Source organism: Setaria viridis, chromosome 6 (genome assembly GCF_005286985.2).
Source record: "Setaria viridis chromosome 6, Setaria_viridis_v4.0, whole genome shotgun sequence".
In the NCBI taxonomy this organism is placed as follows: Eukaryota; Viridiplantae; Streptophyta; class Magnoliopsida; order Poales; family Poaceae; genus Setaria; species Setaria viridis.
In genome coordinates, this window is record NC_048268.2 from 24,146,354 (window position 1) to 24,172,092 (window position 25,739).

The 25,739-nt window shown below is 42.1% G+C and overlaps 1 protein-coding gene, 1 long non-coding RNA gene and 1 pseudogene across 2 annotated transcripts; 1 reads left to right on the forward strand and 2 right to left on the reverse strand.

Annotated features, from left to right (window-relative positions):
• Positions 1–2,326: 2,326 nt before the first annotated feature.
• LOC117859662 (protein RAFTIN 1A) lies at positions 2,327–3,751 on the reverse strand. Its single transcript, XM_034742824.2, has 2 exons — positions 3,520–3,751; positions 2,327–3,415 (listed from the first exon to the last, which is right to left on the reverse strand). Exons 1-2 carry the CDS (start codon positions 3,562–3,564, stop codon positions 2,648–2,650), a joined length of 813 nt encoding a protein of 270 aa, XP_034598715.1. The 5' UTR covers positions 3,565–3,751; the 3' UTR covers positions 2,327–2,647.
• A 7,866-nt stretch (positions 3,752–11,617) lies between these two features.
• LOC117862247 (uncharacterized) lies at positions 11,618–16,534 on the forward strand. The gene is made up of 5 exons (XR_011898493.1): positions 11,618–11,937; positions 13,768–13,852; positions 14,497–14,625; positions 15,958–16,026; positions 16,197–16,534. It is a non-coding gene; the product is annotated as an uncharacterized lncRNA (long non-coding RNA).
• An 800-nt stretch (positions 16,535–17,334) lies between these two features.
• Positions 17,335–19,085, reverse strand: LOC140223219 (uncharacterized; annotated as a pseudogene).
• Positions 19,086–25,739: the final 6,654 nt, after the last annotated feature.

Genomic DNA, 25,739 nt, shown 5'->3' on the forward strand with positions numbered 1-25,739 from the left:
CCTTTGTGAAGAATTTGGAATAATGGAGAAGAAGAAATAAGTTACCAGGAGAGTGACAGATTGCTGCAACCACTGAGCTCACGAGGTGACCATCTCTACACTATGTCTTTCCCTTTGTCCTGCTAATTTAGTATCAGGTAAACACGAACCCATTTGATATAACACATCTTTTCCCTTCTTCCTTCCATTCTCTACATGTACAATTATGCTGAAAAATTCTCATGTTTAGTTTGTGATCTAAACTAGGCTCAAGGTTAGTGTTTTTCATTTCTTAATCTGCAACTTCTAGCATGTAACCTTTGTTAGGTTCTAAGTTGTAGGGTCAAGGAACTTGATAGGAAGCACAATTTCATAGTTTGACGAACTCTCCATGCACTACTCAAATCTGTGATTTTCATGCTTTCTGGTCATTCAGAGGAGATGAGATAAGCTTTCCGGTACACTAGACTGAGATTTGCGCATCGTGACAAAGCTGAATCTTAGTTAATTCCTTGGTTTTGTGCCATGGTCATTATTTTCCTCTTTGAATTCTTAAACTTGTGGAAATATTGTGGAAATATTATGTGACATAATAGCAGGTTGTGCTTCGATGAAGACATAACTTACAAAGGTTATGTTGAGATAGCAGTGCAGGACTGCAAGTAACCCCAATTGGCTTTTTAGGCATCTAGATCAAATTCTCAATGCGTTCAACTTTTCACTTTTTTAATTTCTGTTGATTTGAGTGTAGCGCCTGAAAATATGTAATGGTTTCGTAAATGCCAACACAATTTCTTTAGTAGTCCAAGAATGTGTTGTTAGCTATGGATAACCTAACAAAATTAAGAAGCTCAAAAGTTAATCCTGCTTGTTTGTAGTGAACCTGAAAGCATTGGATACTTTTTTTTGAATGTGCAGTGGTCTGAGAAATAATTGGTAACATGTTCAAAAGCTTCTGTTTGCAGGATGGCACTTGGCGTAGTTTGCAGCAGCTATGGTAGATGGTAGGGTGGCAGCACCTCAGCCTTGAGCACTGATCGCATCATATGAAGATTCTGAACGTGTTTAGTTCACTTCATCATTCAAATGATTGTCAAAATCTGGTTATTTCATCACTTGGTGTATATATCAAGGAGATAGATGTGCTATTTCGTAGAGTGGATATCGATTCACAACACATGTTAACATAGAATTCAATTTCTTCTTGTCCAGCCTTGTCTCTCATTTGGTATTTCCTATTATTTCTGAATTTTATTTGAATAACCTATGATCCTCCCAGATTTAGTTGGAAATTGTGTATGATATCAAGTTTTATGCCCGTAGCAACGCACGGGCACTATCCTAGTTGACTATAACCATGTGCTTAGTGCTCACAAATGAACGCCAAATGAAACAAACCATTATCACAATTTGATTTTTATGATCAAAATTTCCTGGGAAATGTTTGTTTACAATTTATAAATATCATTTTTTGTAACACATGTAGTCCAAATGAACATATGTATGAATCTTGCTAGAGAGTAGAGAGTAGACTACAAACATGTGCTCTTAAATGAACACCAAATGAATCACATCATTACCTCAATTCGATTTTCTCAAGAAAACTTTTTAAGTGATGTTAATAGGATGTAGTTTCGTCCCAGCCAAATTTTATCATTTTCAGAGAAATTTAATATATTATTAAATTTAATAAACTATAAAGCTACAAAGAAAACTGGAGTGTAAAGTAGACAAAGATTCAATTTTTTTCTTCAAAATTTCCACGTGGTATAAATTACATTATCCTATATATTTTTGTAATTTAATAATAATTTTACATCACATGTAATTCACACACTTAGTAATTCAATAAATAGAGGGAAATATATTTAAATTCTTAAAAAGTATATTATTGCATAAAAATTATGTGTTAGCTACGGATCACCTTATACTTTACAAGAGAGGAGAGAGTTTACTATAATCTCACATATATGTTTGTTGGTAACTTCGTTATATATTGTTCCTACGCACATGATAATGTAATTTCCTATGTGTTATGTCAATTTCCCTGTGTGTTTTAGCTAACACACAAGGAAATGACTCATTTAATCATTTCCCTATGCGTCATATGAATTTCCTTGTGTGTTTTATCTAACCCACAGGGAAATGGGGAATTTCTCTGTGCGTCAAGCCAATTTCCCTGTGTGTTTTACCTAACCCAAAAGAAAATGAGGAATTTCCCTGTGGGTTTTGGTATTTGCCCGTGTGTTCTTTTGGAATCGACAAGGAAATGTGAATTTCTCTGTGTGTGCAGAAAAAACCCTCAGGGAAATTCGGCACACACAAGGAAATTAATTTGGGTTTCCAGTAGTGTAATAACCCTGTATTTTTACATCAACACGACATACATAGATTTGAATAATTAAGTTTACACCTTTATTACAGACGACGCTGCACTACTAGCAGCTAGGCACTGTGGAGATGTAGCTAGAGTAGAGAACATGCAAGGTGGCATGAGCCGATGAACGACGACTGATACATTACGGAGACATGCATTATGCGCCCCCTTACGCTGCGACGATGGACCCCTGACGCTATGTCCGTGATGAATGATCACTGACGTGTGTTATTAGCAACCACATCACGTCGTGCGATAACGTTAATAACGTCAGAGGAACCACTTCATCCCTTACGCCGACGAGAGGCCAGCATATTTCTTGGCCCACAAGATATGCCCGTACGGCAGGACGTGGCACACCGGCGGGCCGCCGGGCTTGGTGCCGAGGAACCTGAAGGCGACGTGATCCTTGTCCCACTCCGACGTGTCGGTGTGGCAGACGGAGAACAAGGTGACCTTGTCACCACCGGCGCCCTCCATCTCCACCTTGTACGCCCGGGCCGGGCCGGTGCTGTGGCACATGTACACGGTGTATGGGTACTCCTTCTGGTGGCACCCCACGAAGCTGGAGCCCCGGACGGGTCGCACAGCACGGATGGTGTACGGCTGCAGCGGCGACCCGGCGCGGGGCACCCTGGAGATCATCTCGGTGATGCTCCTGGTGCCGAGCACCCCCTGGGCACCCTCGACCAGGGCCTCCAGTGAGGTGGCGCAGAACTTGGCCTCCCACTCGAGGCCCGGGTCCTCGCACATGCCCAGGGTCTCCTCCATCTTGGCCGCCTGGGCAGAGCCCTCGGTGACGTTGAACTGGGCGAGGATGCCCGGGAGGGCGGAGGAGGAGAAGGGGATGGCGTCGGCGACGTGGCGGGGGAGGAAGCCGAGCGGGGTGGTCACTGCCGCAGGGAACCGGAAGGGCAGGCTCTGGCGGACGCGCAGGGCCTCCTCGCGGAAGAAGACGGCCATCTTGGTGTCGACGAGCTCCTCGGTGACGCGTGCAGCGACGGAGGAAGCTGGAAGGGTGTACTTGGTGTAGTAGAAAGCATGGCTCTGCTGTCCAACCTGAAACAATGTGACGTACAGAGATATTGAGTTTGCCCGTGCTTGTTCGTACACAGAAAGTCAGAAAAGATGCGTGCAGCAGGTGTGTGTTAGTGGACGCTTACCGCGAACAGGACGAGGAGAGCAGTGAGCATCGGTACGCGCGCCATTGGAGCTAATGGCCAGAAGAAGGAAGAATCCCGTTCCTGTGTTGGAATGAGGAGGCGTCCAGGAAGAGGGTTGTAATTATAGGAGTCGTCGATGAAAGTTAAACTGGAGTCATCATCTCTTCTTTCTGTGTGTATAATGTTGAGATATCTTTGAAGTCTGATTGGCCGTTGTCATCATGTATCCTTGGTGGCCTTGATGGGCAATGTTTGATTGGTGCAATATTTTTCTAGCATATTTTGTACAGATTTGTCAAGTCGTTGGGCTGTCGTTCTCGACTTCTCGGTAGTATAGCTGTCCATGTGTTGCACGAGATTGCGAAATGTCGAGACCGCTTGATAGTCTTATATCAAACTTATCATCAGCTACTAGTATTACGTACAATTATTGCATACTACGTGGTAGTAAGCCCAGCCATAAGCACCAGTCTTCACCGTCGGTTTGGATCCATCGTCTAACTTTCGGTAGTAACGTGGATACCCCATCACCGCTGGTTTTGGAACTGGTGGTGAAGGCCTATTAAAAAAAATAGCGCTGCCGACCGCCGCACGCCCCGGCCTTGCGCTGCCTCGCCGGATCCGGCCTGCCGCACCTTGCTAGATCTGGCCGCTGCCGCCCCGCCGGCCGCCAACTGCCCTGGTCCTGCCGGATCCGGCTCAGAGAGAGAGGCGTACCGGGGAGAGGAAGCTGAGGCCGCGCCGCCAGGGCCGCCCACCTACGCCACCGCAACCAGCTCCTTCTTCACCGGATCTGTGCCAGCTCCTTCACTGGAACCTGCACCGCCGCCACCGGATCTGTGTGCTGCTGCTGCTCTCACCCCGCCGCCGCTCCTCACTGCCGCGAGTGAGGGGTGAGCGAAGGAGGGAGAGGAGGGGCAGCCGAGGGTGAGGAGAGGGAGATCACACAGGCCGATGGTGATCGGCGGAGAGAGGGAGGGGCGACAGTGGGAGAGGAAGGGGTCAGGAGGAGCTGAGGGGGAGGAGAGGGCGGCAAGAGAGGAGGGAGAGAGGGTGGCGGGAGGGTAATAAAGGGCCTAATTAGTGTCGGTTGGTCTCCCCAACCGGTACTAATTTGTTTTTTCCTTTCTTTTCTTATTTTCTTTTTATTTATTCTATATTCGTACGTATACTACTTCTAATATCGCTAATATATATAAAGTTCTATTTATCTTCAATATTACATTTAAGATATTATTATATATATGTACATATTGTGCATACACATATATGAATAATATTATATATATATATATAGACATATTGTGCACACACATATCACATCTACTATTCTGAACCCGAGTCGTGCCGGTGTTGTAGATTTGATGCATTATTATAAAACCCCCCCGCTGGATTTATGACCTCGTCTAGAAGAAATCCACTTGAAGATTCTATCCTTTCTGTACATCATCTGTCTCATTGGCAAAGTTTATTACATATATAGTAGATCAATGGGTTTGCACAATTGAGTTACTTCAAATATAAGCAATTAAATTGAAATACTTAATCTAATTTTTCTAAGTATATACACAAGAATTGGTTTTTGAAGTATAAGCAAATAAATTGAAATACTTAATCTAATTTTTCTAAGTATATGCACATGAATTTATTCTTGAAATATAAGCAAATAAATTGAAATACTTAATCTAATTTTTCCAAGTATATACACATAAATTGGTTTTTGAAGTATAAGCATATGAATTGATTTTTGAAGTATATACACATGAATTAATTTTCTAAGTAGAACTAATTTATTGTTGAGAATTTTGTATACGTACGGTTAATTTGTGGTCGGTCATACGGTTCGGACGTATAAAGCTGTGGATGAACTCACATACGTAGTATCCGCATAAATTAGTACCCGTCTCCTATCTCGAATACTATATATATGGAAAAAAGTTATGAAATATTTGTTGTGTTAAATAAAGTGTTACGAGATATAAAAATTCAACACATACCGGGAATTCACTCTTCCATTCAAGTTCCTCCTTGAATTCACCTACATGAGTTCGACGAAATCGAGCCCATGCTTTGTACATAGCGTATATGATGTGAGTGCATTCTTGTTTTTTTCCGTCAAAGAATCGAAGACATATACGACACTTATATCAGGCACAACAACAATGAGTATCCAATGGAATCTGTACAACCAAATTAAAGCTAGTTAGTCTTATGTTTAACTGCTAGTTCGAAAATAAAAGAGATAGAAAACACGCTCACTTGAAGTTGTACACTAGTAGTATGTACTTCTTGTAATGTTGCTTGTCGAGGAACTTATATATATTGTTCAAGGTTCGATTTGGTTTATCTCTTAGATTTGCCTCGTTTATAACATCAAGGTCTATGAAGCCTACGTCATAGTATCTGTTCCTCTGACAAGTTTGAATCTCCATCCTGCATGATACAAAATCAAATATGAGTTAAGACATCGCAAATTGACTAGAGTGGGGATCTTGAAGTTAGAGGAATATATTAAAGACTTACAGAACCCAGCAACTGATGAGTGTGTTGTCAAGTGCATCTTGATTGAACAGGAAATACAATTCCTCCAGCAGCACATTTATGATGTCATCCCCACGAAAATAATGTTCATCACCAATCCGAACTTCGATCACGGCAAAACCCTCTGTTGTAGCCTCCATGTACCATTGGTGCAACTTACATCTGTGTTGGGAGACGTTGCACCAACTGCGGCCACACAAGCGGTTTCCCATACTCATATTTCCATTTAGCAGCCCCAGGGTGCGTTGGGATGTGATCCTCCCCTTGAAGTTAAGTTGCGGTCAGATTTGTATCTTTAGCGAATTGCAGCAAGTTCTTGTCAAACTCAGAAAGCATTTGAGCGAGGCAACCGATTGGTTGGATTGGGCTCCATGTTGAGGAATAGTTGACCCACTTTTCTTCCTCTTCTTAGAAGCTTGATTTGTTATCTGCCTGTCGTAATCAAATAGTGGTGGTTTCTCTAGCTGTTTCCTTTGCTCTACCTCCATGCTTCTGATGAAAGACCGAAGTTTACGCTTATCAAGTGGTGGCTCCTGTTTCTATTTCCGCCTCCATGCTTCCTTTTGAGCAGCTCCATGCTTTTTTCTCAGCATCCACTACTGCCTTTAGTTACTCATCTATCATATCATATGGTAATTTCTCAGCTGGTTGCTTCTCCTTCTGCTTCTTCTGCATCTTCTTAGGAGGTGCAGGTGGAATTGAAGGCTTATTCATAGGAGGTGGAGGTGGACTCATTCTTGAATCCCTTTCTAGTACTAGACTCATGCTAGGATCCATGTCTGGTAGTGGAGAGGGTGCCCTGGTAGATGGCGTAGGTGATCTTGCCCTTGAGCCTTGAGGAGATGATCCTAAGGTCGGGGGATTCGGCTGCGTAATCCTTATGTAGCGCTTGGGCCACAAAATCTAACCATGGATAGCTTCTCCTAGATTCTTTTCCCCGTCACCTCCAGGGATCTCCAGTTCCAGGTCATCCCAACCGTTGACCACTCGGTCCACCCTAACTTTGGCGTAACGGTGAGCTGGAACCTCCACGCCATGAAGTGTTTGGCCTTGCATCGGTTGCTTAGCCACACCATAAGCCACCGTGATGAGCTTGTTTTTCATGGGAGTAACAAGCTCACAATGGGCTCTCCCAGTGATGTCATCCATGGGGTGGTGTTGGTTGTCCTCAAGTATCTCAGAGGATCCTCTAGCTGGGGCTTCTGTGGAAGCGACACTACTTCGACGCTGAGTCAGGCTTACATCGACATGTGTCCCTGATGCTGCCGCAGCTGCTTGTTCACTGGCTTGTTTGCTCAGAGCTAGCGCCACACGCTGATCGATTATTTCCTCCATTATTGCCTCTAATGCTGCTACTTGTTCTTGTAGCTCTCGCAGCTATCGTGCGTGGTCGGCCTTACTTCTTTGGCGATTGCTATATGATTCAATGTGCTCATGAAAGGCAAATTTCCACGGAATGACTCCTTTGCCTCGACATCGTCCAGGGTGTTCGGGATTTCCATGTGCCATAGTCAGCTCATCCCTCTCTCGATCAGGCACGAAGGATCCATCAGCCGTTTTCTTTACTAAGTCATCAAGTCTCGTAGCTGCTTCTCTTAATTCATTGCCGAATACAATTGATCCATCTTTGGGATTAAGCCTGCCGCCATGAGCATAAAACCAATTCTTTGCTCGCTCAGGCCATTCGAGAGTCTGTGGTACTATTCCCCTGGCAATTAGGTCATCTTCCATCCTTTGCCATTTCATGATCCCCAACTTGTAACCTCCTATCCCAAGATGATGAAAGTTTGCTTCTTGTAAGCATTGTCGGTGTTGGTCTGAGTTTGCAATTGGCTCTTTCCGATTGATTGAATTGTACAAAGGAATCCCAGTGAACCCTTAACTTCGAGTGCTTATTGAAATCAGGTGTAAGCCCCTTCTTTGTGTACTCTTTGTTCAAGTTTTTCTTGTACGTTTGAAAAGCAATTGCAGCCTTCTTGAAGCCCCATTCTTTCACTTTGTCTGCCTCTACATCTTCGAACGTGGAGTTATCTTTTAACTGTTGCCATTACATATTCTTCTCTTGGTCAGGTACGTAAAGGACCGTGCTTGTGGGGACCGGGACCGTGCTTGTTGAAGTGACGTTGCCAGGTTTTTTCCAATTCTGAAAGCTGATTGGGATGTTATCTCTGACAAGAAATCCAATCTGATTCACCAATTTTATCATAGCATTGCCAGGAGCAATCGGTTCACCATCTTCAACAATTTCTGTGATGATGATACGGTCCTCTAACTTCTTGTTCTTGCCTCGTTTATTTTGAGGCCTGCTGCTCGATCCAGATGGCTAAAAAATGATAATTTGTTGCATGATGATGTTTCTTTTAATAAGAAGAGAATTCAAATAATGTTTACCTATAATAATTGTTATACCTCACCTTGTTGCCCATCATTGCCTCCCTCGGCAATTTGTTGCTCCTCATTGCCTTCCTCGGCAATTGGTTGCTCCTTGTTGCCATCACCAGCCATGTTGAGGTTGATGTCAGCTTAGCTGTGATCGATCTCTTCATTTGGTTGATCGTTTGTGCTGCCTTCAGCAATCAACTGAAATATGAGCTCCTCTGCTGTTCGGGCATCATGCTCATCCTCTGATCGTGCCATTTTAACTAGTATAATATAAAAGGATTTATTCTAAAAAATAGTAGGCAACAACATTAAAAAGAATGACTACAAAAAGAATTAAACACTTATACAATTTGTAACAATAATAAATAACTAAAAAAGGATGATACACTTATACAACTTGGTAAAAAAATAATGACTATTATAATTTATAAAAGTATCAAAGTATTTTTCACTTATTTCTAGACTTTCTAACAATTAACAAATATTTGTAACATGGCATGTCGTACGATTTACAATTAATAAGCTTTTCCAACAATTTTTCTATAATTTCAAACTAATTCCAGAATTTTTCTATATTCTCTAGCTAATTCAACATTTTTCCTACAATTTCTAGTTAATTCATATACTGCAGAAATAAAAAGAATTGATAACAAAAATAGAATGAAACACTTCTACAATAAAAAAAGAATTGATAACAAAAATAGAATGAAATACTTCTACAATAATTACAGTCAATTGCTACAAAATGACAGCATCATAACAAGATTTTCACGTTTTTTATTAATATTTAAGAATTAACAGGATTTTCTATAATTTCTAGCTACTTCAAGAATTTTTCTCTATTTTCTAGCTACTTAAACAATTTTCTAATACTACAAAAATAAAAAAATAAATTGCATGATTTCCTACACTTACACAAATTTCCTACAAATTTTATATAATTTCCTACAATTTCTAGATAATTTCCTACAATTTCTAGATAATTTCCTACAATTTCTAGAGCTACAGGAATAAAAAAATAATGACATCATGGCCGGCCGCAAGGTTACGTCAGTGGGAAGCAAGCCCGCGGCCGGCCGCAAGTGTGCATTCGTGCATGTGAAGGCCGGGGGTGCGTGAAGGCCGGGGGTGCGTGTGGAGGCCGGGGCGCTGAGGGTGGGGGTGGCGCGGACAGAGGCGGTTAGGCGGCGCGGTCATGGCGGCTCAGACGGAGGCGGCCGGCAACGTACGGCACGGGGCATGCGGTCGGGGCGGCGCGGTCAGAGAGGCAGCGACGTTTGAGGCACGTGGAGGCCGGGGACGGAGGCTGGGGTGGCGGCGGTGTGGTCGAAGCGGTGCGTTCGGGGCAGAGGCGACGAGGCCAAGGGTCGGGGTTGACGGGACCGGCTGGGGCGACGAGAATGATAGGGTCGACGGAGGCGAGGTGGCTATGGGGCTGGGCACGGCGACGATGGGAATGGCGGCGGTGACAAGGGGGTGATGAGGCAGGACGGCGACGAGGGCGCGACGCTGGCGAACGAGGCGACGAGCACGGAGGCGGCGGCGATGGATCGAGGCGATGAGCACCAATGCGTGAAATGGCTAAGTATTTGGGGAAAAGAAGGTGAGGTGGCTTTAAACCCCCTCCCCCCGTACCAGGCAAAAAAAATACCCGGTACTAGAGGGGGGCCTTTAGTACCAGGTGTTCCCACCACCTGGTATTAAAGGACCTCTGCAAACGCGAAACGAAAAATGGCCCCCTTTAGTACCAGGTGTTCACACCACCCGGTACTAAAGGGGTTGCATTGTCCTGTTTGAATTTTTCGCCCATCTTTTTATTTTTCTGTGATAGCTCAAGTAATTAAGAACCTAAATCAAATAATCAACAGGGTGATTAAGAAGCAAATCAAAGCTAACTCAAAATTGCTAAGAGTTAAGATCCAAAAACACCTTAGATTTTGACCCAGGGTCAAAACTCCTTTCTGTTGATAATCACTAGTGAGGCCAATAAAAATAAATTTTATATAAAAACTAAATTTTGGCCAATACAAAAGTGATAGACCTTTTCAAATGGAGCAACTTTAAAAATATGCACTTTCTTGATTTGGAAGTGGAAAGACTCCAAAAACTGAGTAGAAGTTCGGTCAAATTTCAAGTCAAATCCAAAAACAGCTTTGACCGGCGTCCGCCAAATTTCCCACAATCCTAATTCCAAATCCTTCAAGTTCCTCATATGTCGGCCTTTATAAAAGGTATAGTCCACACCTTGAACTCCAACTTTTATTTTTGGGAATGCAAGCACACAGTTCAAACTTGGTGAGAAAGTACATGTTAAACCCGACACCTTTGCATGATATGCATCACAAGCATCTTTGTGCATTATTGAGCATCAAGAATATCATTGTGCATGTTTGAGCATCAAGAACATCCTTTTGCGCATCATTGAACCTCATGAGCATCATTTGTGCACATTGGAGCATTTTAACCTTGCATTGTTTAAGTGCCCAGAAATTGATTGTTTATTGTTGAAAAACAAAATTTGTGAAGCAACCCCAATTTATTTTATACAACTGTGCCTCCTATTATTTTATTTAAATACTAGATACACTTTAGTGATTTTACAATATTTTTACTAATTTTTTCAGAAGTGTTTGCTTGTGCTAAAAATTCATTTAAAGTTCAATTTTGGGTATTTTGTTTTGTCGATTGCGTGAAAACCATAATAGCTTTTGAGTTGATTCATGTTGAATTGTATTCTTTGTGATTTACCTTTCCAACAAGTATTTTTGGGAAATTTTTGGACAAGTGTAGCTGGTTCAAATAAGGAGAGAAAGTGGTAGTAGTGAAAAATCTCATGGGCCCACACGTCAGTCACCAGCTTCCCCTTTCTTCCTCCTCCCTCAACCGCACACACGCCAGATGGCCAGCACGGACACCGAAGATCACCGATTAGCCACCTTCGGTATGCCACCAGGGCTTCCCATCGCCGGTTGGTTGCCCGAGCATCGCCCAGGTGCTTCCCCCGCCGCGCCACGCCTCTCCTCGCACCCGGTTGGGCAGGAGCCGGACCGAATGGCATGGGCACCAGGTGGCCATCGAACTCTGGCGTCGCCCCTTACTACCAAAGCTGAGCAGCGACGCTGTGGCGTCCTTATCATCTTGCCCATCCTTATCTTCTCGCGCCCCAGCCCTTAAATCAGCCCTCTCCCAAGCCTCCTTCCCCTCCTTTTCCTTGCAACAGAAACTTTCCCCATTGTCGAGCTCCCCAACATGTCCCTGTTCTCCGACGAAATCCGCCCAACTCCAGCCACCTCCCTTCAATAGCTCACGTCCAAAGCTGCTCCACTTCCTTGGCTCCGCCCTCCACCACTTCTCATCGCCCGCTGTCCACAGAATCGACGGGAATCGAAGTTCCCCAAAACTTCTAGGAACTTTTCACTTGCCACTACTGCCTCTCCATGGTGTCCCATCTCCCGGCTGCCGTCATCCTCGTCTAATGCCTCAAACGGAACCGTGGTGAGCCCCTAATCGTGATGCTCGTGTTTGTTTTCCTTGTTGGGTGACTTTCCACGCTCGTTCCCGGCAACATCATCGGCCGTTCGTCGTCGCCCATGGAGCACCTGTGTGCCGCCCCCTTCCTCCCTACCTGCGCTACTCCAGGGAGTCCCTTGGCCCTAGGCATGGCGCCGCCGCCCCTCCTCCTAGCGCCCTGCTGCGTTTCCCCCTGTCCCGAGCCACGCTAGTGCGCCCATGCCCAAACCATGCATGCCTCTTATCTGTTTAGGGGCGCAGGGACTTGGTTGGAGAAGAAGGAGAAGTTCCAGGGGGTGTTGCATAAAAAGTCAGGATTTATGTGTGAGGTGGAATCTGTTCAGGGGCTAGAGTGTGAAACGCAGGGGCTAGATGGTTAAGAGAAGGGTAGATCAGAGAAAGGAATTGTTTTTCCAGGGGGTAGCTTGCAAAGTTGCTAGGTTTTGTTTTGTTTACTAAAGTAAAAATGTTGCAAACTTTGAAAATGCATAGAAAACTGTAGGAAATTGCTAAAAATGTGATTACTATTTTGTTGGATTCCTTGTGGTGTCTAGTTTATTTCAAAAATGCTTTTGTGCATGTTGCTATTTCATATTTTGTGCTATGATTTATTTGGTGTGAAAGCCTTTAAATGCTTTATAAATCACATAGTGCTCTAAAAATTGTGGAATCACTTTTGTTAGTTTCCTTATAACATGCATGTTGAGATCTACAACTTGTGTGAGTAGAATTCATGGTGTTCATATTGTTTTAGATTTAAATGCTTACTTGCTATGTTAATCTAGTTATTTGCATAATAAATAGTGGAAAAGTGATAGAATGATGAAACCATCACTATTAGTCTTTGTGTTCCACATAGAATCTAGGAAAAATGATAATGAAAATTTTATGGTTGATTTGCAAGCCTTTTTAGATTTAATGTGCTTAAGGGTAGTTTAACTTGTTTAACTCATATTTCCACATTAAAAATTGATTCTGGGGTGAATCCAACTCTCATGATTTTGTGTTGATTGTCTTCTGTTGATACCATGACTATTTCTCAACAAATAATTTTAATCTTGCAATTTCATGCTTACTTTTGACTTATCGTGCAAACTAGTTTTTCTCATCATCTTGTATGACCTTGTACTGTTTAGCTAGATTGTATTGTTAACAATTGAATTCATGCTTGTTTAGTTTATCGTACAATTAGTTATCTCTTCATTGTTTGCATGTTTGGGTATGGTGTATAGCTAGATTCAATAGCTCTACTATGCCTTGTCGTTCCACTTAAGAAACCTCTAACTAGAATGTTAGGATTTTTGTTCATGACCAAATCTGACTTTGGCCTTCTGCCCTTATAATCATGCTAAAACAATTGTATAAAAAGGAAAACTAGGAAATCACTTTTGCTAGTCTGCATGCTTGATTGAAATCCTTAGTCAAATAGTCATACCTCATAGTGGCATGAGACTAGTCCTGTGTTTCCCTAAAACTTGTTTCTTTATGTTAGATTTATGCTTGGTCTTGAAGAGGTAGTTTACTTTTTTCCTACAAAACTCATAGGCATATCTAACTTAGTGTGTGCTTAGCTAATTGTGAAACCAAATCCCAATTTTGTTTTTACGCTTGTCCTGTCTTTTTTAAAAATAATACCAAACGTGTTATCTCAGGATTTTCTTGGTATTCAGTTTGTGTTCTTTTGCAACATATAGATCATTGCTGTTGTTTGGTTTCTAACTTCTTGCACTATACATCCTCCCATGTTTCATGCATTCATGAGCATTAGCACTCATAGCATCATCTCTAATGTATGCACACATTTCATTCTTTTAGAGAGAAAATTTGCCAGAGAATGGAACCTTTGAGACCAAAGTCGAGGCTGGCATAAAAGTTGATTTTGAGCTCGAAGAAAACCAAGGCAAGCCACTAAGCATGTTTGTCGCCTACTTTTGAAATGAAGTTGTTACTATGGGTTGCATGTGGGTGATAATAACTTAATCTTGCAACTTGCTTAGTCATGCTTAGTCATAAAATGATCACTTAGTAAAAGAAACGGTCATAGGTTAATCAACACCTTTACTAATAAGGTTCTTTAAGTTGTTTAAAAATTTAGAAATAGGATAACTTTCCAAATAAGTGTTAAGCAACCCTAAAGTGACCCCACCCTTCTTTTATGAAGTTTAAATAATTTGAACTTTAGATGTCTACACAATCACCATCAAAGTCAACTCCAAGTTTTAAATCGCAACATACCTTACTTGACAAGAAAATAAATGGTTATAACCTTGTCTAAGTGAATGTGGTCCAGTGTGAATATTCCGTTAAAAACCTTGATTCTAGTGCAAAATGAGCAATATGTAGAATCCGAACAAGTAATTGCGGAGATTCGTGCCGGAACGTCCACTTTGCATTTTAAAGAAAAGATAAAAAAGCATATTTATTCCAAATCAGACGGGGAAATGCACTGGAGTACTGATGTTTACCATGGCTTTTACAACGTTAATGAAATGCAACCTACACATAAAAGCTTGTTTTGAAATCTTGCATTTGCATCTCATGTAGAAGCTAACTTCCCTGATGGAACGTACGAGCTCGGCCTAGAATGCGAAGCAAGAGGGTGTCTGATGAGCTGAACATAATCAAGGCCCGAACCAAGTTCGGAAGAGCCCAAGGCTGAGTTAGGGCAAGAAGGCAAGCCCTGGAGCATAACCCAGTTTTCTAAATTTATGCACTACTTATTTTACTTATGTTTGTGCATTTAAGTTCACAGGAATTGCTTGAAACCCTAGTTGCATGATTCTAGGCACTGATGTGCTGAATACTAGTATGTTAAGATGAGTAGTTGCAATACTAATTAGGGACTCGATAAAAGTCGAGTGATTTCCTGTCACTCGTGAGCTGTAGGAGTTGCCTGTTTACTTATATTGAAATCATAAGGATTGACTGGCGGGGCTGAGCAATTGGTCTGAATTGGTCGACTGCCCCACCTGTCTAGAAGAAAGCTGCTAAGGCCGTAATGTGTCAGTGTTCGTGGTCAAGTGTTTGAAAGTACTAATCTCATACCTAGTATGGGATAGGGGAGCCTAGTACCTGATTGAACTGGGACGTGAGCGTACCTCCCCACTATCTCTGGAACTTGGTTCCCTTGCTGCAGCATGTGGTTACAAGGGCAGTCACAGTACAACGTCGTCCGGGATCGTGGCGCATTGTATACCAAGGGAAGTGGGCCTGACCTCGTGCTTAGGGATTGATGGGGATGGCTGACAAATGAAGCGAACCCGTCGTGGTACAAGGATGTCATGGGGTTAGGTTCACCTTGTAAAGTTTAAAAACTCGATTCGAACTCATAGTTTGAGACTGCTTGATCACTGTGCTACACTGAGTAAGAAGTGAAACAAAGGATGATGAATAATACTGATGCTTGATTAAATTGTTTGTTCAACATGCTTGCTTAGAATAGGTGGTTAAACCAACTAGAACCTGCTGCTAAATCTTAAAAGTAAGGACCTACTTTAGAAGCTTTTGGCAAAATAAAACCCTCAACTAAAAACCTTGCATGTCTAGGAGTCGGTGAATTAGATACCACCTGACGGGTAAAGTATCCATTCGCGTGTGAGGCCATTTTAATTCGATTAAAGTGTCCATTCGCGTGTGAGACTATATTGAGTACACTTTAGCCGCGCTAATTTGGCTAGCCCTGGTGCCACAGCTGGTATCAGAGCTAGTATCTGATGCCACAGCTAGTATCAGAGCTCAAAAGCATACCTAGAGAGAGCAACAAGCTCTAAACACTTTTTTGGATAAAACTTGCAAGAAACTTATTTTGAATAAAAAATCCATAAGTTCGTAGTGCTTGTAGTGTTATTAACATGTTTACCATGACTTAATCATGTACTTGTTTAATTATACGTAAATTTATTATTTATTATTTAATGGTGCTACAAAAATAGAAATATTTAATATTTTAACCATGCAAAAATTATTTCTTGTTTAATAGGCTGAGATTTGCTTATATAATTGCAGGGATTTGCTTATATCATTCAAAAAATCAAGATGATCGCGATGTCATTTTGCTGAACAAATTGCTATCAGGTATTTATTCAGATATGTTGGACGTATACATGGACACTTAGGATAACATTTTCTGGAATTCATGTTCTTAATTACTTTCTCACGTAAATGCAAACGAGCTTGGCTGCCTCTGTGAGGTCAACTTTGCGAGTTTCTGAGCCGAGGTCAACTTTGCGAGTTTCTGGGCTCAGGTGGAGGAGGCTGAGGTGTTCATGGTAAGCACATCGCACTCTAATACGGCTGCGGCGAGATCATCAAGTACATCAAGTACCCGAGGTGAGATCATCAAGTACATCAAGTACCCAAGGCAAGATCATCAAGTACCCGAGGCGAGATCATCAAGTACATCAAGTTTCTCGTGTATCCCATCATTCTAGCTGTCATCCAGATGAAGAAGGAATTTCCAATGTTTACAAAAGATCATCCAGATGAAGAAAGAATTTCCAATGTTTACAAAAGGGAAGAAATGTATAAAGTATAAACAAGATCTAACCATTCATAATTAAGGGTAATATGGTAATTACAATAATTCATTTGTTGATAACCAAAAACACAACATAATGGTTCAATTACATAACGCAACATCATCTAATGGAACGTTAATAACTCTCCTCTTGACGAACGTCCCTTGGTTGTGATTGCGGCGTAAGTATGGAGCATCCTCTTTGGCTAACAGGCTGCTTGGGTCAACCTCGACTGAAAATGGGAAAGATCATCAAACTGATCGTAATCTTCTGAAATGTCAGTCTTGTCCTCAACTCCAACAATTTTTCTTTTCCCTGGAAGAACTATGTGACGCTTTGGCTGGTCATCTGACTTATTAGCACCCTTCCTTATTGGTTTGCTTGACATGTCCTTCACATAGAAAACTTGAGTCACGTCATTGGCTAGGACGAATGGTTCTTCTCTGTATCCAATCTTGTTGAGGTCCACTATTTTCATCCCATAGTTGTCCTCCAGTAAGTTTCACCCATTGGCACCAAAATAGAGGAATTTTCAAAGGTCCATAGTCAAGTTCCCATATCTCCTCAATGACACCATAGTATCTATCTTTTTTCTCCCATTGTCGTCTATTGCATCGATACGGACACCACTATTTTGGTTTGTGCTCTTTTGATCTCGGACTTTGGTGTAAAATGTGTATCATTTATCTCATATCCATGGAATGTTGATACTGAGATAGATAGACCCCTAGCAAACCATGCTAGTTGTTCTTCAATCATGTCATCACCCATCAATCGTCGCCGCAACCAAGAGGCGGAAGTGTCAATGTGATGACGTGTAATCCAGGCCTCAGTCTTCTCTTGGTTTGAGGACCGTACATTAGCCCTATGCTCCTTCATATATGGAGCGATCAGGGATGATTGCTGCAGGACCGTGAACTATGTTTTACGAAATGTATTCTCATTGATGTCCATCGGAGCTTTCCTCCCTAGTGTGCCCTTTCCCTTCAGTCTCCCCTCATAGCATGATACAGGGACAACAATCAAACTCAGGCCATCCATAAAGTCAACACAAAACTCAATGACCTCCTCTGTTGCATATCCCTTTGCGATGCTTCCTTTCGGACGGGCACGGTTATGAACATACTTTTTCAAAATTTCCATAAATCTATTGAAAGGGAACATATTGTGTAGAAATACAAGATCGAGGATAAAAATCTCTTCAACAAGGTGGACTAGAAGTTGGGTCATGATATTAAAGAAGGAAGGTGGAAAGACCATCTCAAAGCTTACAAGGCATTGCACCACATCATTTTAAAGCTTTAGTATATTGTTTAGATGGATTGTCTTCTAAGAAATCATGTTGAGAAATGCACATAGCTTCACGATTGCCATTCTCACATTCTCTGGTAGAATACCCCTTAGTACAACAGGCAACAATTGTGTCATCAGGACGTGACAGTCATGGATCTTTAGATTTATGAATTTCTTCTATTTAAAATTTATTATTGCCTTTATATTCGACGAGTAACCTGATGGGACCTTGATACTATTCAAGCACTCAAACATGCTTTCCTTCTCTTCCTTGCTGAGAGTGTAAATGGCAGGATGCAAGTAATGCCCATTACCTCTCTTTTCCGGATGTAGGGCATCTCGTTGTTTCTGTTTCAGGTCCCGACGTGCTTCAATTGTATCTTTTGCCTTTCCATATGTACCCAGGAAGCCAAGCACATTCACACAAAGATTTTTCATCAGGTGCATCACATCAATTGTATTACGGACCTGAAGCACTTCCTAATAAGGTAGCTCCCAAAATATAGACTTCTTCCACATGGGTTCATGTCCGTCCTCGCCGTTCGGAATAGGTTGGCTACCAGAGCCCTTGCCAAAGACTACCCTCACATCCTTAATCATATAAAATACATGTTTACCATTACGGTGAACGGGCTTAGTACGTTTTTCTTCCTCCCCTTCAAAATGCTTCCCTTTCTTTCTTAACAGGTACTTAGCAGGAAGAAATCGACAATGGGCCGTATACATGACCTTCTTACAATGTTTCAAATACATGCTGCAATTATCATCTAAACAGTGCATGTAGGCTCGGAATCCCTTGTTTGATTGTCCGGACAGATTACCAAGTGCTGGCCAATCATTGATGATTATGAACAACAATGCTCATAGATTAAAAGTCTCCTTTTTATTCTCATCCCACACACGTACACCTTCTTCCTTCCATAACAGTAGAAGTTCATCAACCAATGGTTTTGGGTAAACATCAATGTCGTTGCCAGGTTATTTTGGGCCTTGGATAATTATTGGCATCATAATGAACTTTTGTTTCATGCACATCCATGACGGAAGGTTGAACATACACAAGGTCACAGGCCAAGTGCTATGACCACCACTGAACTCTCCGAATGGATTGAATCCATCTGTACTTAAACCAAACCGTATGTTCCTTGCATCCTTTTCAAAATTGAGAAATTCTCTATCAATTGTTCTCCTCTGGAACCCATCAGTGGGGTGTCTGATCATTTCATCTTGCTTACGTTCTTCTTTGTGCCAACGCGTCAACTTTGCATGTGCTTTGTTTCTGAACAAATGCTTCAATCGTGGTACTATAGAGAAATACCACATTAAATTCGCAGGAACTTTCTTCTTGATGACCTCCCCTTCAACATCACCGGGGTCATCTCACTTGATCTTATAACGCAGCGCTTTGCACATAGGACAAGCCTCCAATTTCTCGTATTCCTTACCGCGATAGAGGATATAGTCATTAGGACATGCATGTATCTTTTGTACCTCCAAATCCAGAGGGCAAACAACCTTTTTTGCTTCGTATGTTGAGGATGGCAATTCGTTCCCCTCGAGAAGCATGTTCTTGATGATTTTCATTAACTCATCAAAACCCTTGTTAGAAACTTCATTTTTTACCTTCCATTGCAGCATTTCCAGTGTGGTACCTAAGTTTTTTGCCCCTATTTGCAATTTAGGTACAACAATTTCTTATGATCATCTAACATACTCTCGAACAATTTTAACTCCTTCACATCTCGTAGTCTTCCGTTGCACCTCGCAATACCTGACCTATATCATCAATAAGACCTTCTACCTTGCCCATCTCTTCTTCAGCATCGCCCATTAGAGCATCTGCAAAGGCATTTCCTTGAATTCAGTCAGGAATGTTGTCATATTTTTCTTCATCATCATCATCCATCTTAACTCCTCTTTCACCGTCTTTAGTCCGAATAAAATAGTTAGGCATGAATCCATAACTGTATATGTGGGCATGAATAGTCTTTCTGGATGAGTAATACTTCTCATTTTTGCAATTTATGCATGGACAAAAACTGAAATCGGAAGGCGGTTTGTTGGATTCTGCCTGATCGAGAAAACCACGCAAGCCATTAATGTACTCCATGGAACGTTTGTCTGCATTGTACATCCATTGCCGATCTATCTACAAAATATTACCGAACCAAAGATATTGTGATCATCCATACAATTATAAATGAAACATAAAAAATATGAAATAAATAGCATTAAACTGAAATGTTGCTGAAAGTTTAGATAGAAAAATATGATTTTATATAAATTCTAACTCCTTCAAGAATTTTTTTAAGTTAACATAATTTTCTACAATTTTTCTACAATTTCCTATACAAAATGGTGCATATATTTTAAAAAACAAAAATGAGCTCTAAATAACAAACGAATTAGCTAGAGAATATAGAAAAATTCTTGAACTAGTGAGAAATGAACATTATTTCCTACAATTTGATAATGTAATTGCTAAATTAACATGATGTAATTTTTACTTATTTTTATATATTTCTAAGAACTAACATGATTTTATATAAATTCTAGCTACTTCAAGATTTTTTTTCTAAGTTAACGTGATTTCCTACAATTTCCTATACAAAATGGTATACTATCCATAGAAATAACACCTTCATATAAATGAAAAATTCTCCATTGTACCTTATTCTAAAAATCACAAATTACTTTAGCTCTAAAGCATAAACTTAGTATACTCTCCATGTATCAAGGTCACAAATCCAGCAGCACCTCCCCATATTTCGCTATGGATAGGGTGAAGCTCGAGCTAGAGGAGATGGCTCAGGCTGGAGTAAGAAGGAGGGGTATTTATAGGATGGAAACTATTACCGGTTGGGGGGCACCAACCGGTACTAAAGGGGGGGGGGGAATTAGTACCGTTGGTGCCCATCCCAGTTAGTTTATTTGGTATCTTTCCAATTGGTATATTTCCAGCAACCTGTACACACACGTGAATTAATTTGTATTGATAAACAATTTCCAAATTACTCAAGTCACACGGTTGTATAAACTCAATTAATTTCTCTATCCAGCAAGTCACACATGTGCAAAATGGAATTATCCAGGATCCATAGACATGGATCCATCCACGTCAATCCCAAATAATGGCTGCATCTGTAATAAGTCATAAATCATATATCGCAACAAGAACAGAGCACTACAAGAAGCTAATACTAACTCTGATTCTCTAGTGTTGTAGACCATACATCCCCGGACCCACTAGAAGGTCTGTACAGACCCACTCAAGAGGACGTACTCAAGACATATCAGGACATGAAGACTACGCTACAGGGCAATATAGACTACATGGAACTTCTGAAGGGCTAATCGGAATACAAAGAAAATACTATGCCGAGTTAGAGTAGGATTCTATAGTCTTGTCCGACTAGTACTCTTGTACTCAAAACTACCCTGTAACCCTGCTTCCCGGATATATAAGGGCGGGCAGGAACCCCCACAAAATAAGTTCAATTGAATACAAGCGTACAACACATAGGACGTAGGGTATTACGTGATCTAGTGGTTCGAACCTGTCTAAATCGTGTCCCTGCGTCACCATCGACTCCTTAATTTTGGCGACACCCACCAACCAAAACACTATCTCAGGTACTCCCTTGATAGGTTGCCGGGTTAAAACACCGATAGCTGGCGCGCCAGGTAGGGGCGGTCGCCAAAATTCTCCATGAGAGATCAATGGCTACAGTCATCATCAAGCCTGCGTTCGTGTTCAAAGCGGGTGCAACGTTTGTTTTTGGCTCTTAGCTCTGCATCACTGATGGCATTGGACGTTTCCAATGCCACATCATCGAAGAACCGGGGAAGAATCATCTCGGCGGAAACTCTCATCGACAGGAGGACGAAGATTTCGTCGAGAAATTCGAATTTTTCAATCTCAACAACACCGAGTTTGACTATAGCTCGGACTCAACTACAACTCGGACTAGTCCGCGCGAGTAGGTAATTCAGCCATTGTGAGGACCGGATACAACTTCAAGCCAATTTCCGATTGGACTGCGAAACATGGTCACGATTCATCAAAAAACTCCATCTAAAGTCTAGTCTGGATTAGAGTCAATTGAAGACTACAACTCCGACTCGAACTCTTTTGAAGAACTCCCCTTATCAGGTTAACAACATGGCCTGGTAATCACATCAACACCGCAAGGCAGATTTGTCTACTGGCCGGGTATGAAACCATCAATCCTTGCCCAAGACAATGAATCACGCCTCATCACACATTTGGATATCCTCCCATATCAAGAGGGTACTCCACTCTCACCGATCCATGAAGAATATAGCTCCGCTGAAGTCATAACATCCAGCTCTGGAAGCTACTCTCCGGATAGAGAACTCTTTGTTGTGGTTTCACCAATTGATGGAACAGGAACCAGTGATCACCACCAAAGAACTCCTCATCGAGAACGCCAAATGGAAGAAGTCCCCCAAGATGAATTATCAGCTGACACCCCGAAGGGCGAAACTAGCAGCCAGAGAACTCAAAGAAGAGCAAGAAACAATAAGAGGGCGGAACGTCGTAGACTTCTACCCGCAAGAGTTCCCATTGTGAACCTTGACAGAGCATTCGAAGCAGTTCAAACACGAGAACATAACACACCACTTGCCTCGATCAATGCCTCCAAACAAATACAACAATCTTCTGTTATATTTGGCAGAACATGCTTACAAACTCCTTGACAAAGAAATGCCAATCCCATCCGTGCCTCACAACCCAAGTCACCATGATGATAGCAGAGACAATGCAAAACTCTCAAACCAACAACATGATGAATCAAGACAACATAGGGGCATACTCGAAGCTCCAAGATGAAATAGAGATGCAGCTGAGGGTAGTCGCACAGCCTCTGTGGAAGAACCACACCACCGCAGAGAAAATTTGGAATCTTCACACATCAGTGATCTTCGAGAAATACTAAATCACAATCGTGATGCTCGAGATATAATCATCAATCGCCGTCGTGAACGTGAAGCTGAGGGTGATGACAATGACCATTTGCCCGCTTTCACAAGACGAATCATGCAGACTATTCTCTCAGAGAAATTCAAACCAATAGGCATCACCAAATATGATGGCAAACAAGACTCAGTTTGGTGGCTCCGATGCTACGCATTAGCAATCCAAGGTGCGGGCGAAAGCGATGATACAAAAGTCATTCACTTTCCCGTATGCATAGAACTAGCGCCACTAACTTGGCTCGAATCTTTGAAGCCTAACTCCATCGACTCATGGTCTAATCTAAAGAAAGCTTTTACAAGCAACTATGTGGGAGCTATGCAGCATCCCGGCAACAGAATTGACTCGGCTCAGATGAAGCAGCAAAAGGATGAGTCCCTGCGCAACTACCTACACGCTTTTTCGATAAAAAAGCTATAATTGTTGATATTTCAGAGGCAGATGTGATTGAATGTTTTCAAAATAGTCTCTGGGACCGCCGCATGTTCCAAGACTTTGGCAAACACCGGCCAGCGGATGTCAAAGAACTCAAAATTATGGCTCGGTCATGGGCAGACGAAGAAGACAAAGAGCGTGAAAGGTTTAAGTTACACCGCAATCGCGGACGTGCCAACAATAACCAAAGCAACAATCAAGAACAAGACAGAAACCGCAACGGTGATCACCAAAGCAACTACTTGGGCAATTAGAATCGTAAGCACAAACCAGACAATACCATTGCAGCAATGTCAAATTCAAGCAAGAAAGGACCGAATAAACGAAATGATGACCCCTCATTCAATGAACTACTCAAGAAACAATACCCATGACACTCGCGCAGCAAGCATGCAGCAATAGACTGCTACAACCTTCACAAGAGTTATGCAAGAATTGCCAGAACCTCCCGCCAACAACAATACAATAATAATAGTAAGGACAAAGGCAAGGGAAAGATGGATGAAACTGAAGATGGCAAAGACAAGTTCCAGACAGCATCTAAGACCGTCAACGTCATCTTCGGTGGAATTCCAGGCACTACCTCCAAACCATCCAATAAATTAGTACTCAAAGAAATTATGGCTATAGAACCAGCCACCCCTACACCTCTCAAATGGACTGAGGCACCTATTACCTTCAGCAGAAAGGATCAATGGACCAACTTCTCAGAACCAGGATGTTTCCCTCTAGTACTAGACCAAGTTGTCGCAGGCTCAAGACTAACCAAAGTACTCATCGACGGTGGCAGTGGACTCAGCGTCATTTTCGCCAAGACTCTAAGAAGGATGGGTCTCGACATCACCAACATGCTTACCCCAATAGATTCTCCCTTCTATGGAATCATCCCAGGCAACACAGCCATTCCACTAGGACAAGTTGTCTTACCTGTCACTTTCGATACCAAAGAGCATTACCTCATAGAGTACATCAAATTCGAGGTGGCTGACATCGAGACTTCTTACCATGCCATCCTCGGAAGACCGAAAGGAGAACATCTCTTCGAGGAGATCTGTGACGATCATGTGAATGTGACACAGAAACTGTTGAGATAGCTGCAACTACTCAAGTTCCCAGCTCCATGCAACAAGTGTTCACCGCATCAAAGAAGCTTACCTCGGCAGAACTCGAAATCCCAGAAAACAAGCCAGGAGCTACTAAAGTCAAGCCAGCAAACAACAAAGATTTCAAATCCATCGACCTCGAAACTGGCGACTCATCCAAAACTGCCCTGATCAGAATAGGGCTCGATCCCAAATAGGAAAGCACGCTTGTCGGTTTCCTTTGAGCAAATCGAGACATCTTCGCATGGAAACCAGCTGACATGCCAAGTATGCCCAAGGAACTGATCGAGCATTCACTCAACATCGATCCCAAAGCTACTCCAAAAAGACAACGACTACGATTCGCTCAAGATAGAAGAGATGCGATTAAAAAAAACTAGCCAAATTACTCGCAGCAGGGTTTACAAAGGAAGTTTTCCACCCTAATTGGTTAGCGATCCTATTTTAGTTCGAAAGAAGAACAACAACAAGTGGAGGATGTGTGTCAACTACACAGACCTCAACAAACATTACCCCAAAGATCCCTTTGGGCTTCCCAGAATCAACCAACTAGTCGACTCCACAGCCGGATGCGCACTACTTTGTTTTCTTGATTGTTACTCGGGATATCATAAGATAGCTCTCAAGGAATAAGATCAAGCCAAGACCGCATTCATCACCCCTTTTGGAGCATTCTACTACAAGACAATTTCCTTTGGGTTGAAGAACGTTGGTGCAACTTATCAACGTGCAATTCAAATGTGCTTCGAGAAACAACTACACCCTGCAATGTGGAAGCCTACGTGGATGATGTAGTAGTCAAAACCAGAAATCCAGATGATTTAATCGCAGATTTAGAAGAAACTTTCACAAGCCTGCGAGCGTTCCGATGGAAACTAAATCCTACCAAGTGCGTTTTCGACGTACCTTTGGGAAAATTACTCGGGTTCATCATCAGTCATCGAGGCATCAAAGCAAACCTTGAGAAAATCTCCACCATTACTAACATGCAAGCTCCATCTGGCATAAAAGACGTTCAGAAACTTATAGGCTGCATGGCGGCTCTAAATAGATTCATATCAAGACTTGGAGAACGGGGTTTACCTTTCTTCAAATTACTCAAATGACAAGAAAAATTTCAATGGACAGAGGAGGCAAAAAAAGCTCTATTACAACTGAAAGATTTCCTGTCAAAGCCACCAATCCTCACAGCTCCAACTCCAAACGAAGATTTGCTCTTGTACATCGCTACAACTACTCATGTTGTCATCACAGGAATAGTAGTCGAAAGAACTGAGCCAGGCCACGTCTACAAAGTCCAGAGACTAGTATACTTTGTCAGCGAAGTACTCTCGGATTTCAAGACATGGTATCCACCGATCCAGAAGCTACTCTACGCCATACTACTCACTTCGCGGAAACGCCGACACTACTTCCAGGAACACAACATATCCGTCATCA